This window comes from Ptychodera flava, chromosome 21, assembly GCF_041260155.1.
Source record: "Ptychodera flava strain L36383 chromosome 21, AS_Pfla_20210202, whole genome shotgun sequence".
Classification (NCBI taxonomy): domain Eukaryota; kingdom Metazoa; phylum Hemichordata; class Enteropneusta; family Ptychoderidae; genus Ptychodera; species Ptychodera flava.
The window spans coordinates 18,824,037-18,838,557 of record NC_091948.1 but is presented as its reverse complement, the minus strand read 5'-3'; the positions used below and the strand labels follow the sequence as shown (position 1 = coordinate 18,838,557).

General features: G+C 35.8%; 1 protein-coding gene across 1 annotated transcript; it reads left to right on the top strand.

Moving 5' to 3' along the window:
* Window positions 1-1,698: 1,698 nt before the first annotated feature.
* On the top strand, window positions 1,699-14,391 carry LOC139121617 (coiled-coil domain-containing protein 122-like). Its single transcript, XM_070686664.1, has 10 exons — window positions 1,699-1,846; window positions 3,379-3,599; window positions 5,914-6,065; window positions 7,338-7,353; window positions 7,731-7,844; window positions 8,483-8,564; window positions 10,082-10,209; window positions 11,093-11,232; window positions 12,901-12,957; window positions 13,642-14,391. Exons 1-10 carry the CDS (start codon window positions 1,827-1,829, stop codon window positions 13,774-13,776), a joined length of 1,065 nt encoding a protein of 354 aa, XP_070542765.1. The 5' UTR covers window positions 1,699-1,826; the 3' UTR covers window positions 13,777-14,391.
* Window positions 14,392-14,521: the final 130 nt, after the last annotated feature.

Genomic DNA, 14,521 nt, shown 5'->3' with positions numbered 1-14,521 from the left:
TCGTAATTAGGGATATATATCTGAATTGACTTGACCAAAGTTGATGAAACTTGCTATATACATTAAAGATACTATGATACAACATTATTGAAAGTCATTAAGCATTTTTCCTTCAGCCAATTCTTAATTTGCATTTTCAATGATCTTTTCTAATTAGGGATATATACTGGGATTTACTTGATCAAAGTTGGCAAAACATGCTGTGTACATTGATGATTATACAAGGTTAAAACAATATTGAAAGTCATTTCACATTTTCATGTCAGCTGATTTATAATTTGCATATCTAATGAGCTTTCACAGTTTGGCATATATGGCTTCAAGGACTTGGCTAAAGGTAATTACACTTACTATATAAAGTGGTGGTACAATGACAGCAGTCAAAGAAGGTATTTTTATTCTAGCTAATTACGTATTTGTATACTTCATGATCTTTTAGAGTTAATCGGCGGTGAATATTGTTCATTATGTTGATCATAATACTTTCAATGAACTTGCAAACATGTGCCAAAGGTTCAAATTTACACATAACTACAATAATAATGAAACACGTGAGCATTTTCAGTTCATATCTGGTTTAACATTCACGATACACTACGTAGAATGTCATCTATCCAACAAATCCCAACACAAAAACACACAAAAGGGTTGAACTTTGAAGGTTTCTCTATAGCAAATATTGAATAAATCTGCACGAATAATCGTTTGTGTGTAGCAAATGCTGAATGACAATTATCTCAAGAATTTTTCCACCACAAAAAAGAGCATGATTTAAAAAATTCTTAAGGGACTTATGTAGCAATTTCAAAGAAATTGGACAAGCCCTTTCAAAGAATACAGATTTTTTGACCATAAATGACATAAATTGCCCTAAAAAGACAAATGTTGAAATTTCACCACATCAATACACATCCAATCAATTTGGACATGCTGCTACTGAGAAATAGATGCTTTGATCAAAAAAGGGCAAAAATTGCCCTAAAAACACAAATATGCAATTTCACTATATTTTGCAAACAGCTTCTCAGCTTGTCAAAATCAATTGTAAATCATGAGATATGCATGATGTTTGGTGGGATGAATGTACGCATTTCACCATGCAGTAGAAAGGGAAGCCAGGAAACCCAAATAGTCAATTTTCAAAACTATAGGAAGCTACTGAGGACCAAGAAGACCATGTTTCAGAGGAAGATGTGTAATCTGAAAAAATACTCCCCAAGTGCCACCAAATAACACCATTTTAATCTCTATTTTTCAAAAGCTCCAACGGCAGGAGAGGGGGACACCCCCTCCTGATCTCCCCCCCGACCGCTTGCGCGGTCGCTTGTGGTGCTTCGCACTGTCATTGGTTGTGCAAAAATCAGTCTCTGATTCCACTACTTCTTCATTGCCTTCTGTTCCAGTATTAGGCAATACTGTTGGACATTCAGTGCGCAAGATGATCTGCAACGTTTCGCGAAATCTATCAGCAATATAAATCACTAGGCCATATGTATGTTAGGGTTACAGCACACAATCTTATTTGCACTAGTGATATGGATGTGCATTGTATCCTCAGACAGCGTCGAACTAAAAAAAAATTATAAATCTGAAAAGTTACTCAGAAAAAAAAAATTAGCGCAGCTTTTCTCATTTGGAATTTTTTTTTTTCACAATTTCATTGTGACCAACCCCCTCCCAAGATCTAATGGTCCATCCCCTAGGATGCAGCCGGTCATGCAATAGCGCCCTCACAAGCTGTAGTCCTGAGATGGAAGCTGAGATTGTCGTCTGCTGATTATTTTTGGGCAAAATTTTCACTCTTTGGCGACCCTGAACCTATATTGATGGACGATTTAATGAACAGGTAAGGTACTCTTCCAAGATGAGAGAAAAGCCTAAAATCCACTTTTCTTCTAAAAATACTTGTGACCATACAGAGATCTAACCTAACCCTGCGTACCGTGCTGTGTGATAACGCCCGGGTACGCAGGGCTAACCGCTAAGATCTGACCGTGACCCACTCTGAAAAAGGTTCGAGAGTCAAAGTAATAGTATATACAGTATATAGTCTGTATATTGATGATTACGCACGTAAAACTTCTAATTCACCGTATGATTTGACGTACAATTCCATTCGAGATCTCGAAGTTTCTTCAGGGTTTCAGCATAGTAAACATGGCATATGTTACTTGCTTCCTGTTGTCCGTGCAAAACAACATTTTTCCAACATCCTCGATTATTGCCATGGTTTCAGTTGGCAAGATCTGTGCATGTGCATCAAAAATTCAAGTAGTCCTAAAATGGTATCGACTTGTCTCTTCCGTCGTATCAAGGTTTTACGATGTGTCACGTGTACCGGCGACCCGGGCGTTGGTTGACCTGTAAATATTATTATGCCATGACCAAAAGGCCAGTATATAATCTTTATCATATTGTCACTGTCAGGAACTTGAAGCATCTCGATTGCGGCGGCCATCTCGATCATCGATAAACAAATCGCCCCTTATGTATACTGCGACTGTTGCGCTACATCATGCCAGTTTGTCATTCGGTCAGCACCGTTGATGGGAGGGAATCGCCACATGACTAGGTGCAGCTATTTACAAAATCAAAAACACGTTGATTTTACATATAATTGACCTTGACGTTATACCTTGGAGGGAAAAGTAAAGCTGTTCATCACTGCTCTACCACCAGCATATGCGAAAAATATATATCCTCTCCCTGAATTATATTTTCCTCTGCCCCCTCCCCCCAAGTATCTATCATTGTGGTCTGCCCCACTACCCACTCAGTCCCCACAACAGTTCAAGCTCCCCTCTGCCCTCTCCCACCACTGACACTGTCTACCCCTCCCATTAAGTTCTACCAATCACAGCATTCCCCTCCCTCTCCCTTTTAGCCGGTATCCACTGCCAGGAATTTCTCCCCGCCCACTGCAAAAACTGAAATTTCTACCCTCCCCACACTGAATAAAAATTTGCCTGCCCACTGACAAATTGTGCACAAACACCTTTTTGAAAGAAAAGCTTCATTTGCTACACCTGACATGAGTGCGATCATTTGAAAATGCTTCTTGGAATACCTTCCTCAATCAAGCATAGCAAAGAAATTCATGCATTAAGAGTATGAAATTTGTCGAAAATAACAGCATACATCCTGCAGGTATTTAATGTTGAAAAGTTTGATGAAATATTCCTTCCCAAGCAAAATACCATTTTCGAATACGAATATGTGATATAGTATACCCCTTGAAAATATGTCTATTAAAGTATCATTGCTTAAAGTCAGGACATACATTTCTGGATTTCATTCTGTCTTCCAAAATGCATTTCATCTCATCTTCTGAAATGTGAGTTCAAATAAAAGCCTATTTTTTTATTCTACCTATTTCAGTCCGCCAAAGCTGACTAGAACACTAACTCTTGATGGTACAAAGGTGATCTTCAATCCACTTGCCGTTAGACCTGCAGTATCGGCATCACCGATATCATCTCTACATCAGCAGGGACCGTCCTCCATCAAAAGTGGCACGCCTCAGAATGGTTCTCTAAGTGATCACCAACTGATGACATTACTACCTGATGCATCACAGAGGACGGCACCTCAAGATGATGGTATAGAAAATAATGTATTTTCATAATCTTACTCATAACATGGATGAAAGAAGTTGAATTCATTGGAGTAAAACTTAGATAGATAAAGCTAATTAGTCACACTGAGTCTTAATTATATCATATAAGTGGATGGCAAAAATACAGCAATCTGATTGGTTGAGACATGAAAATAACCGTACTATTTAAATAATAACTTACGCCAGCAAGGGCAAGATCACGATTTGTTGCACGCTCAAGGGATGGTGCTCATGAGGGTTATATTGATGATGCCCGAGCCGAAGGCAAGGGTCACAGTATCATCAATATTACAGTCATGAGCATCAGCCCAAGGTCAGGCAACAAATCTTGACCTCGCCCATGCTGGCATGTGTTATTAATTTTATTACACCGAACAAACACTTTTGTTTCCGAAACTTTGCTTTGAATACAGTCAAGTGTCAACCGAGAATTGCCACAGTGAAACGTTCTATTTGTTGCTCAATTGCAATGCTACATGAAGTTGAAGGTCAACTTAAATTAACGTCGAAAAACGAAGACAGTGTTTTCCTCGTTTAATGTACTAACATTGTCGTGCACTTCAGGTCCAGCTAATTTCTAATACCTTTTCAAAAGCCATTGCTTTACAGAAGATACCAAGCAAATGTATGCGATTAAGTGGTATGTGCAGAAAGGACGCGCGGTATTCCAGAACTTGGTAGCGGGCTGTATCAATGCACGCGACAGGGCTATATCAACGCGCGCGACAGGGCTATATCACAGAAGCCATGTTCCATCACTTTTTGTTCTAAATCACGTGAGTGAGACTCAGTGAATCACAGTACCTGGATAATACGTTAGGTGTAATAAATTTGCAATGTAGCACAGTTGGAACATATGTGAGCTCTCAGCTAGAGAAAAATGCAGTTTTTGACTTTTCATTCCATAATTTCAATATTCTGTCATAATTAGCTATAAATCACCCCAGCAACAGGTACTAGGTATGCCACTCAGTTTTGACCAGTTTACAGCATATATGCACTCACTGTCACTTGTGCATATGTGACAGAAAATTGCTGACCTAGCTTTTTAAAAAATATTTGAGCACTGCATTCATTGTTCAGTAGTATCAAAGTGATACATCCCACATATTACTTTACAGTGGATGTTTTAGAACTCCTACAGGAGAAGACGAGAAATCCAACTTTGATTTAATGATAGTAATTCTCATTTTAACTGATTTGAATGCCATAACAATTTCTGTGATTCATACGAGTCGTCCTCTATTGTAGACCAATACTTGAGAGATTGAGTAAATTTTTGAGATATTCATGACATACGCATTGATATATAACCAAGAATAATTTTATATGTATTGATTTAAGTAAATTATACATCTAAATATAACTTCATTTTTAAAGATTAATGATTTACGCTGTGATTGTGCTTCTGTATCAAATGTATAATATTATCAAACTTGATCATTCAATGACTTGTTTTTCCTAAAAAAGTCAAGGAGTTCATTGTCTTCTAAACACACATTTTCATCTTAATATAGGACAACCTGCCTTGTACATTAATACCCCCTTTGCATCTTGGATATCATGTTTCCCAGGTCTGATTTCCTGATTGCTTCTGGAGTAACATACTTTTCAATCAGATTTGACTCATGTTGTAGATATGAGATTGCAGCTTAAAGTTGAGCAGAATACTAGTTTATTCTGTCTTTTTTACCAGGAGGCAACAGGCTTTGATTAATTCTGAGGAAAAGTGCGACTTTCAGAAAAATGTAACAAGTTAACCGGTTATTGCAGCGCTCTTTTTTGAGAGTGGGGATTTGGCTGAGCAGCTCTGTCTGTTGCTTCTCTAGGTGACTGATAGTGTATGTAGGTTGTGGGTTCAAACGCGATTGAAAACACCGTATTTTCATGTAGTATCCTTGCAGACATAGGCTGTTTGGTAAAATGAAGTTAAACAACCGTTAGAGACCATCTACTTCTAATCCATCCCACTGTTCACAGGAAAACATGTGATTCACATGATAGCATGCATAAAAATTCCTAAAAGGGTTCAGAAAGGGGTGAACCATTTGATATCCTGGGTAAGGGGGGTCCAGAAGATGATGAGGTAGCATCATTTTTTTACCTTAACCATTGTATGTATTTTCTTTTCCATTCTCCCACCTTTCTTTGTGAAGCTTTCTTTGGCTGATTTGTTTTTATTGATGTTTGCTGGAAATCTTTTTTTTGAAAATCTTCCAGAAACCCCCCCCCCCTCCAATTTATCAAAAGGTCCAACCCTAACTAAACTACTTATAAAAAATTACATCTTACTACAGATGGATCAAGTCTTGCCTATGAGGGCAGTCTAGTAGACCAGTGTATTGAGAATGTTCTGAGTCTGCCTGAAGAGGTTGGACAAGTTGCTCAGAAGAATAGGGACATGACAATTGAAATCAATCTTCAAAGGGAGTGTCTCAGCAAAGCTAAGGCAAGTGTAGTTATAGTGTACAAATAAATCACTTAGCTTGCAGTTTAAGAGTTTAAAATGGCTATCATCCATAAAGATTAAAATACTTTGAGAGATAAGGTAGAGCATGACATTTACTGTACAAGTAATTACAATTCACTGATTTTGTCAGTAAAATGATAGAATCTATTGTTATTTAATAATTTAACTTGGATTTAATTTAGTAGATTTCATCTTTCAGCAAAAGTAATGAAACATAACGCTAGGGAATAATTTATGCTTGTACAGTATTAAAAAATTAAGAGGAAGGCATAACCTGTTTTTGTCTGAAAACATGTGATCCCAAATATTATTTCTGTCTGTTTTGAATGCAATGAACTTGATTATTTTAACTATGTTGCAATATTCTTTCTCAACTCATCAAATCCTTCAGACAGTTTTTTGAATATACAGCTGGTATAGCTATAAATGTATTCAAAAGACAGTTCATCATTTATGAGGGCACTAGTGAAAGCCAAATGTGGGAAAATTTCAATCTTTGACTTGCCAAAATGTACTTCTCGTGCATTCTGGTACTTTCATAGAGTGCATGTATATACATAATGACACAGAATTTGTAAAGTACAGTGTTCTATGTAATTGACTATAAGCAAAATGATATGTCATGTATGGTTGCAGTCGTCGGCAAAACACAGTGCAGTCACAGTGTATGAATATTACACCAGGAGAAAGATTGCCAAATCAGTACACTGCATCTTGTCACCTTAACTGAGAAAGTAGAATGACTGACTGATCCATGGCATCAGAGGATAAAATAAGTGCAAAATAATCAAAGAAATTCCAAAATCTATTTTTCATATCATAATGCCTTAACTTATCTGAGATTTTGATGTAAAAGTCAAAAAGTCTTGAATAATCATTGTATAAGTCTGTGAGAGCAATGAGCTGACCTCAGTCTCGTTTCTTTGTTGAATAAGTGTGGTTGCAATCTACATGAAAATAATGGTGACAGGGTTAAGAGCATTACCTTCAGAAAAGCGGATTTATCATCAAATATATATATCAAGTCCACTTTTCTTTATTCCGGGGCGCAAAACATTGTGGAAGCAATTTACTTAATCTTATTCAAAAAATCCTCTGCTGTGTGGGTTCAAGCTCTGTAAAATGAAGCTTATGGTGAAATGATATGACAGAAATATGGCTGCATATGTTGTGGTCATAAAGTTCAAGCCTTGGCAAAGAAAAGAAACTGTATTAACAAGTGATTTTGTCTTCACTTTTATTTCTTCTCAGGGAAAATTGCTAAAAGGTGAGTGTACTTTCACTTTGTAAATTTTATATAGGAAAACAGCAAACACGTTAGTAAAAAAGGTACACATCACCATAAGAGAAATTCTATTTTCTTTTCATAAAAGTATTCCTCTTTGTGGAAAAGGTATGCTTAAAACCAACACAAAAATTGTTTTCATTCCCGTGGCGTCATCTTGCTTGCTGTTTCATACTAAGGTAGTGAGTTATGTTATAAGGGCTTGCAGTTTCATTAAATTGGCCCTTTGATTAGTAAACTTATAATGAAATCTCACCGTGAATAACATCAGCTTTAATTCAGTTTCCCGTGTTCATTCACACTTCATCTGGATTTTGTCGTTAATGAATGCCTTAATTCGCGCTGTGAATTCCTGTCAGCAAATGAAGAACGGGATCAAGTGCAACAAGAAATCAATGCGGTCGGCCGGAAAATTTGTGTCACTGAAGATGAAGTGGCCATTAAATACAAACTGACTACTCAGCTTCAAAAAGGTATTGTTGAGTAATGCATTACAACCAAATGAATAAATGACGTATTTTAATCATTATGTAATTTCCATGAAAATTGACTTCATATAAGAATGTCAAATTACTCTTTATTGCATGTTCAACTTCACAGTTTGTGTAGGAATTTTGTCTGCATTTAATGCATACAAATGTTGTAATCTTCTTAAATATGATGTGATTAAACCATCAATCTGCTTTCTTGGAAACGATTTGATTAGAGCAGCTTTTTAATATATACTAATCTGGAACAGCTTGTCCCCTGTGTGAAAAATGTAACTTCATATTTGCCTGATAAAAAGGATATGACTATGTCTTGTGCTTTGGTAATAAAAGTAGTGATTGAACCTGTGATTAAGTTCTGCAGTGTTCAGTAAAACCTTAACCCTTTGAGTGCTATAATTTTTCCCGCCAAAAGTTTAGTGCAACATTCTACCAATTTTTATGAATATTTTTGTAATTTTTTATTAACTTGGACTAAGTAGACATATTTCATTTGATTCAATTCTGAATCAAAATTTTGGCAAAAATTAGAAAATAATTGACTGTGGTACCGTATATTTTATACAGGTGGCAAATGTTGACTTTGGCACTTAAAAAAATTAATAAATGTCCTTTCTTTTCAGATGCAGATGAAATGGTGTCAGAAAACTCCAAATTAATGGCAAGAGTGGTGACTAATAAGAAAATATTGGACAAAGAAAAATTGTGAGCAGAGAAAATATTTTATTGCCATTTGTATTTATTAATATTTAAGGTCATACATTTTAATGTGAAATTTTATAGGATTGTACGATAAATTAATCATGATATTAAATGGGTACAAACAGTAAGTGCAGAGCTGTTTCCTTCCGGGTAAATTAATTTTTATGGTTTTGAGTATCAAGTAACGTGAATTACAAAGCAAATAGCTTCAGCTCAGCCAGGTGGAAAATATTCTGAGTGTCTACTGCTAAAACACATTTTTGGTCATTGACACTAATTTGAAGTGTTTTTCAAGGATCCCAGCATGTTCCAATTTAATGTACAGATTCCATAGTTATCACATAGCACTTTGTGTTAGTCAGTGGCTCTTAATACTTAATGGAAGGAACTCAGATAAATTGACTGTATTGGCTGGAACAATTTTTCCTCATGGAGGAAAAGCTGTTTAACTGAAATATTTTCAAATGCTAATTCGTGTTTTTGTCCTTGAAAAGGCTCTTTGAGAACTCTTTGCCGATAGCGCTGTTATTGACCTGTGTTCCAAGTAAATTCTTTGACTACATAGGCAATGTGCATGACCTAGTTACATTGAAAAAATATGTGATTGACTATCGTCCAGTCACTCTCAGAACTCAATCAACTTTTTCCAAGGCAGCAAAAACTTCAGGGCTCTTTTGTAACACAAGTTAATTACTTTGTAGAAGTCAGTTGTCATAAATTCTGTATTATGAATCATCAAACAATTCTTAATATTTCCCTTCAGTTTTATGGCCAACAATAATTCAGTAATAATATACGGCTGTGCCTTGTTTCTTGTACCTATATTGCTCTTCAGGAATGTGAAACAGTAAATTTTTAAAATTCCCTAAGCTACTTTAAAAAGCATATGGATTTTAATTATTATTGATATTCAATTTTAATTTTTGCTTTTCTGAAATTGTATCAGATTATAGTCTTTCATGCCATGACTGTATTTCCATTGTTCATTCAAGGAACTTTAATTAGGTGTGTGTGATAAAATATTCATATTCTGTCATTTACATGATAGTCACAGTGGTGCAGGTATTTCCCCCAAACCTAGAGAGTGTGAAATATTTGACAGATTAATGCCTCATGTACATGTATGGTGTGCCAGTCATTGATTTCTTGTTACAGGTGTATATTTTCCACTTGCTTGTACTGATCAGGAAAAACATAGCTGAAATGGATCATTAATCCTTATTGCGATTGAGACTCGAAATTTGTACAAGAAATTTATAACACTACAAAAATATGGATTAATTATCATAGAAAATCTGATAATAGTGAATTAATATCCAAGCTAGGGTTTAAGTGTTGGCTGTTGGATGATTGCAAAGCCACAAGGCTTATAATGCAGTGGTATACATGTGACTGCCAAAAGTTTCTAGTATTAAGATAGAAGACTATCAAAGATAAGAAAAGCAGTTTTTACAATTGATAGCGACTAGGTTTTAAAGAACACACATGTATAATTGTGATATGTATATGTACACTTCCAGGCTTCATGATACGTACAGAAAGAAAATGGAAAAACATGTGCAGATGGTGGATGATCTGGAATCAACATTCCCAATCAACAGAGAGCTTTTATCACAACTAAAAAAAGTGCAGGCATTGAGAGAAGAAAGTGAGTATTGACAGATCTCCCTGTTTGTGTATAGATATACACAATAATGTCAGTATGAGATTGACCGGATCATGGAAACCAGGACACAGTTTACAAAATGAATGCAACCCATTAGTGAATTGAATTCATACAATTGTGACATCAATGCATCATTACCACATTTATTCCTGAATCCAGTCATAAAGTTTCACTTGTCAGGGGTTAATTAGGTCCTATAAAGTCCCCATTGAACTAAATTCCATGTACAACCCTCAGTGACATTGCGCAGAGATTTGGAAACAGTTACAGTTTGGTTTCTGCATCTGCAACAGCTTGCAATAATTTGCTGGCAAGTCATTTCACAATTAAGATGAAATTTATTTGATATATACAAGCATACATGTATATGATTTGTGGTGCTCTCAAGCCAAAAACAAGAGAAATGCGCATGTAAATGGTACTGATCACCGTATCGCTGTATGTTTTGATAGAATTGTCGGATAAATTCCATAAACAAGAAAAACAAAGAACAAAAAGGCTAAAAAATGAGGCCCATACACATCCAAATGAATTTTTTGCAGCATTCAAGAAATACCCATAATGCATTGCAGTGCTACCACCCTTATGGGCTACTGTGTGCTTGGTGTGATATCATCAGTTTGTGAATACCACTTCTTGAATGTTGCCGGATTTTCTTTATGTTGAATATTCTTATGAAAGCCAAAGTCCATCGTATGTATCACTTCATCAGCTAGCCATCAACATCAAGATTAAGTCAGATCTCCTGACACGAGTACAATCTTCTGTGAAATTCAGAGATATAAATCATTGCTGGTATAGTATCTAAATGCTTTTGATCTGTGTGCATGCATGATGATCAAGATGCATGGTGTCTTTATCACAGAGGGTGATCTGGAATCCAACCCAGAGGAGAAAGAGAAAATCCTCAACGGTACCTATGAGAGAAAACTACAGAGTGAGATTAATGGATTGAAAGCAAAGAGAATAAGAATGACCAAGGATACCAACCATCGGCAAGAACAGGTGCTATGAATATTTGATTACGATTATTGTGCAATTTGCCTGGACAGATGGAGATATTATCGACATCTAAATGTCCTCTAATAAATCTACCTTATCAGGGTTCCAGATCCTAATGTTTCCAGGGCTTTAAATATTCAAATTTATTGTGTTCATGTAGAGCCATTATACATATCTTTATGACCTTTGTGGAATTGACATTCTGTCATGTGCATGCAAAGCTAATGTAATCCCTACAGACAGAATTCAATGATCAATTTATATTGCACATGTCATTTGCTTTGTGGTGATCCAGAACTTTATTGCTTGATGACTATCATCAGAGTACACATATAAAGAATAGGGTGTATATAAACATGCCATGGGTGCAATAAAACACAAGATGTTGACAGATGGAATTCAAGTGTTTTTCAAATGATACAATGTGCTCTATAGCTGCTATTATGTGTGTCTGCACAATGAACAGTGTACAATGAAATATTAAACCGGCATTATCTTTTTTGTATTTGTAATATTACTCTTACTTTGATGCCAGCAGTCAATATTCGAGCATGAAATTATGGGTACATTGTGCAAAATTGTGGAAAAAAAGGATCATGGTTTCAGGGCACGACCTTCAGAATCCAACATCCCTGAAAATGGTGATTTTGAATGGATGTGCTCCATATAGATGTGTTAATATGAATGGTACTATTCAAGGGCATTCATGAAAGGGAAGGCACGTGCAAAACTGCTGTAATGCCACCAGCTGATGTGGTTTACAGTGTGTTCCTTACTCTGCAGTTAAAATTACAAAAGGGCTTTATAATGACAAAAGTGTGTCCTTCCAAACTTAAAATTCATCATGCAAACTTCTCCAAAAACGCGATGATTACTTTTAATCAATTTGATTAGGTGCACATAATTACAAGGTCATGCAACTTTTAACCATTGACATTGAAATAAGATATTTACGAGACGTGACTGAAACCATCTCAGGCTTGACTTTCTGGTATCATACCTGAATTGTCCAATGTACAGAATATTTTGGATCAACAAAATCACCGTATTTTTGTACTGATGATAATTAAAACTGTCATATAGGACTAACAAGACTCATGGTTATGAGAGGAAGGGGTTTAGCTCTATTTCAGTCATTGCGTGTATACATTAAAGTACTATAAACACATTTATATGTTATGAACCTCAATGGAAACCTAGCTGATAAGCCTGACACTCAATCTGTTAAATTTAGTCTGAAATCTTTGTTATTCCAGATTCTTTCAGAAGTCTAAACTTCCAATAACTCTTATCAGCAGTCTAATGTTAGGGAAGTTCAGAAAACAATTTCTTTCTATGAAATTTTGCACTTTCAAGCATTTGTTTATAGAGGGAAATTAGGGTTTAAGTTAATTAATCTGCTGTGACTTTCCATTGCCACACATACCTGTAGGTTGCAATCATTGAAATGAGTATGATATTGAGATACAACTTAATCTTGTCATATTAACGGAATACTGTTTTCATGGCCATACTGTATTTGTTTTTAGTAATTTATGGTAGAAATACTCAAGCTACATGTATATGCTCAATCACCAAAACACTTTTTTATGCGGCTGTTTTGCAGTCAATGCTGTATGAATGTTTGTTTTTGCTCCTCTGAATAATTTGGAAATCCATTTCTGCCAACAGTTGAATGCGGTGAAAGAGAGACAAGCACAGATCAAGCAAGATATTGAGATTTTACATGTAAGTATGACACCTGTTATACCAGACTTCAGCGATTGTAACATCCATAGTATACAGTTGTACACATTGTATTGAAACTTTCCTCACTGGTATAGATACATGTACATGTAGCATTATTGAAACCACTGTTTCCTTAATCCATGAAACAAAAACATAATGTTGGAGTTTTCCTCCAAAGCATCAAGTGCATGTGACATTGAGCAAAATTGTTCAATCAATACTTTCACTCCATGATGCCCTAGATTTAGATGTCGGCATCAACAGTACAACGCCACTGAATACTTGTGTGTCATGAATTGACATATTAAACTGACAGAAAGAGTTCAATAAGCAGAAACAGAGCTAGGACTCATCAAAGCTTCTATTTTCATCAGCATTCTAGGGAAACTGTAATTTTTCTCTCCTTAAAGCCATGAAGCAACACAGTTTGGCACTAGATTTGAATTTTTAACACAGTCAGTGGCATTTTCAGGTTGTTTCAGTTAATTTAGTACAGCAAGGGATAGAGTTTTCAATCACCTCACTCTCTCCTAATTAGATAACAGAGATTGATAACCTCACCTTGTGTGTACTGTATATGGTTATCATGGGTCAGGAGCTGGCAACTGAATCCCAATCAGTTAATTAGGAGACACTTTGCAGAAGGTCCAATGATCACATTTCATTATCTGACCATCCACACAGAAACGTAATCAGGCCAAGCTGATAAGATTAAAAAGACAGCTGAAGGAAGCGCAGGTGAGAAACAGGCAATGGAATGAAGAGGCGTGTCAGCTGGAACAAAGTATCGCTGAGCTACGACAGCAAGTTGAAGAATAACATTGATTTTTTGAATTGCGTATTGCAGTGTATTTATGAATAAATTATTGTTTATTTATATACTCCATGATTGCCATTTACGTGAATCAGTAGGAATGTAGGTTTTATCAAGTTTAAAATTATGCGTTCAGGACAGGCCATTGACCTTGTTTGTTCTCAGAGTGAGGCATGCTGGAAAAAGTTAATGAAGCATAATAGCAACCAGTCCTGCATTTGTATATCTTAATTGAGTCTTACTGAGAACTGATATCTGTTGAGATGAGACTGGTGTAAAAAACACATATACAGCAGTTTTTCAGGTGTTTTTGGCATCCTTGAGTCAGATTGTGATGAAAATCAGAACAATGAATGCTTGCCATGAGAGAGCTGATAGTAGCTGTTTCAGAAATCAGTTGGTGACTCACATTGTCGGGGAACTTACAGTATCAGTTCAAAGTTGATAAAGGGCTTTCTCAACATCAAAGATTGTGTATTGTAATTTTGCCCGCCAAAATTTTAACACAACATTTCACCAAGTTTTATGATGTTTTCTGTAAGTTTTTTGACAATTTCAGACCAAATGGGCATCTCATTTCATTTGCAAGAGGTTTTTATCAAAATTTGGCAAAAAATATGTTTAAACTTGACTAGGGTATATTTTATAAAGGTGAAAGAAATTGACTTTGGCACTCAAAGGGTGAAGTATTATTGTAAATGACAACCAGCACTACTGAGAGAAACAAATTATCTTTGATGACATTTGCTA

Bases quoted from the DNA above. Each gene is read 5' to 3' on its own strand.
- LOC139121617 (XM_070686664.1), top strand. From the start codon at position 1,827: ATGGACGATTTAATGAACAG. The intron at 1,847-3,378 runs GTAAGGTACTCT...TACCTATTTCAG, and splicing joins ATGGACGATTTAATGAACAG to TCCGCCAAAGCTGACTAGAA. The intron at 12,958-13,641 runs GTAAGTATGACA...CCATCCACACAG, and splicing joins AAGATATTGAGATTTTACAT to AAACGTAATCAGGCCAAGCT.